The sequence below is a fragment of the Belonocnema kinseyi genome, chromosome 9 (genome assembly GCF_010883055.1).
Source record: "Belonocnema kinseyi isolate 2016_QV_RU_SX_M_011 chromosome 9, B_treatae_v1, whole genome shotgun sequence".
NCBI lineage: Eukaryota > Metazoa > Arthropoda > Insecta > Hymenoptera > Cynipidae > Belonocnema > Belonocnema kinseyi.
In genome coordinates this window covers 126,792,792-126,796,831 of record NC_046665.1, presented here as the reverse complement: position 1 = coordinate 126,796,831, position 4,040 = coordinate 126,792,792, and the positions used below count along the sequence as shown (strand labels likewise).

The following is a 4,040-nucleotide window of genomic DNA, read 5'->3' as shown; positions in this document are numbered from 1 at the left end:
AAATTTGTAAAATCCAACTTATGTATATTTTTCTTCTGAAAATTCGTGAAATTCCCGGTTTTCCGATCCGGCGGCCACCCTGTTTTTTATTTAAAAAATCTTCGATTTTAAAAACTTTTAATTTTTATTTTGTTTTTTCACCTCTAAAACTGCATTTTGAAATTCATTAAATTAAAATATATGCTTAAAAATTAAAAATCTAAAATGGAAAATTTTTGAAGTGAAAGATTTTTCGAATTAAGTATTCTAAACTAAATAATTATAATAATTTATAAAAATCACAATTTAACAAATTATTTTAAAAACAGTTGAAATCAAAGTTGGACAACATTTGTAGAATACAAATTTTGTAAAATTTCAGGTAAAAAAATAAATTCACTGTCATTTTCCGGTTTTCCAGGTTTCCCGGTCCAGCGGCCACCCTGCCTTAGGTACTTAAAAAAATCTTTTTTTTTTTAATTTTTAAGATTCAAATAAGCGATTAATGAATTATGATGATTTTAAACTTACATTTGGATCCTCTCGAATAGTATCCATCGTTATCGAAGAATTGCTCGTAGTTCCGGTTGTGTTTCGTGTCGTGGTTTCCGTGTTTTCATTTGGATCGTGGAAAGAAACCCGTTTCGTTGTCGTTTGATGAGAACCAATGGGAGTGTTAGAAGTTGTCGAAGTGTTCGATCTCAAAGCACTTTGCTGGGACATCACTGCGTAGCTTGATCCTCTTTCCGGAGGTGGAGGAGCTTCGTTAGCTCCGTTTTGCGATGCTAAAAAAATCCCAAGATAAATTAGATAAGACCGTAATAATTAGAATCTTAGGAAACCCTTAAAAACCCTTAACACCCTTCCAAATGTTTAAGAAAGTTGGAAATTTTCAAAACTTCCTTGAATTGTCTAGGAATCTTTGGAAATCCCTGGACATTTTTTAAATCACTTGACATCCTTTAGAATTCCTTACAATCCTGTGATATATTTTCTTTGAAAAACGTAAACATAATTAGATAAGACCGTAATAATTAGAATCCTAGGAAACCCTTAAAAACCCTTAAAACCCTTCCAAATGTTTTAAAAAGTTGGAAATTTTCAAAACTTCCTTGAATTGTCTAGGAATCTTTGGAAATCCCTGGACATTTTTTAAATCACTTGACATCCTTTAGAATTCCTTACAATCCTGTGATATATTTTCTTTGAAAAACGTAAACATAATTAGATAAGACCGTAATAATTAGAATCCTAGGAAACCCTTAAAAACCCTTAAAACCCTTCCAAATGTTTAAGAAAGTTGGAAATTTTCAAAACTTCCTTGAATTGTCTAGGAATCTTAGGAAATCCCTGGACATTTTTTAAATCACTTGACATCCTTTAGAATTCCTTACAATCCTGTGATATATTTTCTTTAAAAATCGTAAAAATCCCTTTAAAAATTTGATTTCATATATTTTCCAAAGTTTTCTCGAAATCCCTTGAAATGTTTGCAAATATCGAAAAAATTCTTTGAAATTCCTTGAAATATTTGGGATTTTTCTTAAAATCAGGCGAAATCTTTCCTTTAACTACTGTAAAAAAAACCTTTTATTTTCAATGTCATGTAATTTTATTTCAAAATCTCTCTCGAAATCCCTTAAAATCTTAAAAATATCAATTAAAGTAGTACAAAAATCGTCCAAAGCCATAGAATTTTTTGTCATTTCATTTAATGCATTTTCCAAAATTCTCTAGAAATTTCTTAAAATAAAATCCTACAAAATTCATTGAAATCCTTTGACATTTTTTAAATCTCTTGATATTCTTTGGATTTCCTTAAAATAACTGTAAAATTTTTTCTTTAGAAATCGTAAAAGTCCATTAAAATTTAATTTAATTTATTTTCCGAAATTCTCTCAAAATTCCTTGAAATATTTGAAAATCCTGCAAAATTCTTTGAAATCCCTTTAATTTTCTCAAAATTATGTCAAATTTTTACTATGATAATCGTAAAAATTTCTTTAAATTTTATTTCGTTTAATTTATTTTCTAAACTTCTCCCAAAATCCCTTTACATTTTTAAAAATCTCTTCAGTCCAATGTTTTAAAAAACTTAAACTTGAAGGTTAAAATTACATTTTTGGCCCTTCAAATAAAAAATAAAATACCCAAATCTTGGAAATTTTATTTATATCCCTTAAATCATGCCTGATTCCTTAATTCTCCTTGAAATATTATAAAATAACTTCCAAATATTTAATCTCTAGAAGTCCTTTCCAAAGCCCTAGAAGTTTTTGAAATCCCATGACATATTTAAATCCTTTGAAATTTTTTTTTTGGAAGTCGTAAAAATTTATTAGAATTAGTAGATATTATTTTAAATTCCTTGAATGAAAATTAAATCGAATTTATTCCTTAAAGTTTTCTGAGTTTTTAAATTATTTTATTGTTCATTAGTTTTCAAAGTTCTCTAGAAGTAACTTCAAATCTTTAGAAAACCCACAAAATTCTTTTAAATTCTTTTAAACAAATCTCTGTGAAATTCTTAAAATCAGTGGAAGTCTCTTAAATTTTTTGCAATTCCTTAAAATCTGATATGATTCTAAATCTTTGAAATTTCGTGAAATTTCATTTATTAAATCTGACGAAATCGCTCGAAACCCGTGGAAATTCTCTGGAATCCCTTGAAATATATTAAAATTCACTAATCTATTTGAAATATTTTAACCCTTGGAATTCTCTGAAAGTTAAAAAAGGTGAAACCCTGTTAAATCCTGTTTTTTCGCAATTCTGGAAAAGTCTTTTGTGAATTGAAATTCAATTTTTTTGGTGAAAAGACAATTGAAATTTTTTTTTAGCAGAAAATTCAACTATTTTTACAAAATTTATCTTTTAGATAGAAAAATTCATCTATTTTAGTAGAAATATAATTTTTTTAATTAAATGCAACTTTTTGGTTAAAAATTATTCTTTTTTGTTTCAATATTCGCATATTTTGTTTAAAGGATTTGGCTGATTCACTTTGTTAATAAATCATGTTTTTCTTCTAAAAGATTTATATTTTTATTTGAAAATTAATCTGTTTTAATTGATAATTCAACTATTCAGTTAAAAGTTAAACTAAATTTTTAAAAATTTAATACATGTTTGAATGCTTATGTCTTTGCTTGAAAATTTAACTGTTTACACGAAAATGTTTTTTTTTGTTTGTTTAAAATTAATTTTTTAACGGCAAACTTAACTTATCCATTTTTTTAAGATTGATATTTTTTAGTTGAGAATATCTTTTCGGTCTACGGATTTCAACAATTTGACAGGATAAAATTTTTTTTTTTATTTCAAAGGATTACGAAGATTTTCAGTTATTTTCAAAGATAGCAAAGAATTTGATGAATTTAAAAATAAAGAGTGACAATTTTGGTGGAAAGTAACTTTTAAATTAAAAATTCAACTATTTTGGTCGAAAATTAATCTATGTTGGTTGATAACACTGGCCCACAAAAAAAAACAAAAGTGTCTGTGCAATTGACCAGACCTATATATTCTTATGTATTTTTCGACGCTGAATCCGAATTTGCAATAAAAAAGTAGGGTCCAGCTACTTTTTTATGGGGTTTTGCTCGAAAAACTTCATTTTTTACGGTATTTTCATGGATTTTTTAAATAAAAAAAAAAATAAAGAAAAATTTTATTTTTTTGACTTCAGAATCGAATTCTACGGGAAAAAATACATCGAAAACCACGTTTTGATTTTTTTTTTACAAAAATTTCAACCCACCATACGGCGATGAAAAGGCAGAAAATCGCGAAAAGTGAAAATTTGCTTCAAATTTGATTCAAATGACATTAAAATCAAGTTTTACGATTTTAAACCGATTTATAAACATTGAAAATACTTTACTGGGGGTTTTTGAGGTCGCTGATCACGAATTTTAAGTCATTTTTTGAAAAAAACAACTCCTAGTCGGCGTAAGTGGACAATAAACGTGATAAATTGATATTTTTAAAAAAAAATCGATGTTTTGGATACTGTTCTGGAGGTTTTCCACTACATGAATCACAAAACTAGAACTTTTTTC

General features: G+C 26.8%; 1 protein-coding gene across 1 annotated transcript in view; it reads right to left on the bottom strand.

The window, feature by feature from the left end:
• Positions 1-489: 489 nt before the first annotated feature.
• Positions 490-4,040, bottom strand: part of LOC117180738 (afadin-like) — a 284,255-nt gene continuing 280,704 nt past the window's right edge. Inside the window, exon 24 of the mRNA XM_033373229.1 lies at positions 490-764. Coding sequence (XP_033229120.1) covers positions 490-764 — 275 coding nt within the window. The remainder of the gene's footprint in view (positions 765-4,040) is intronic.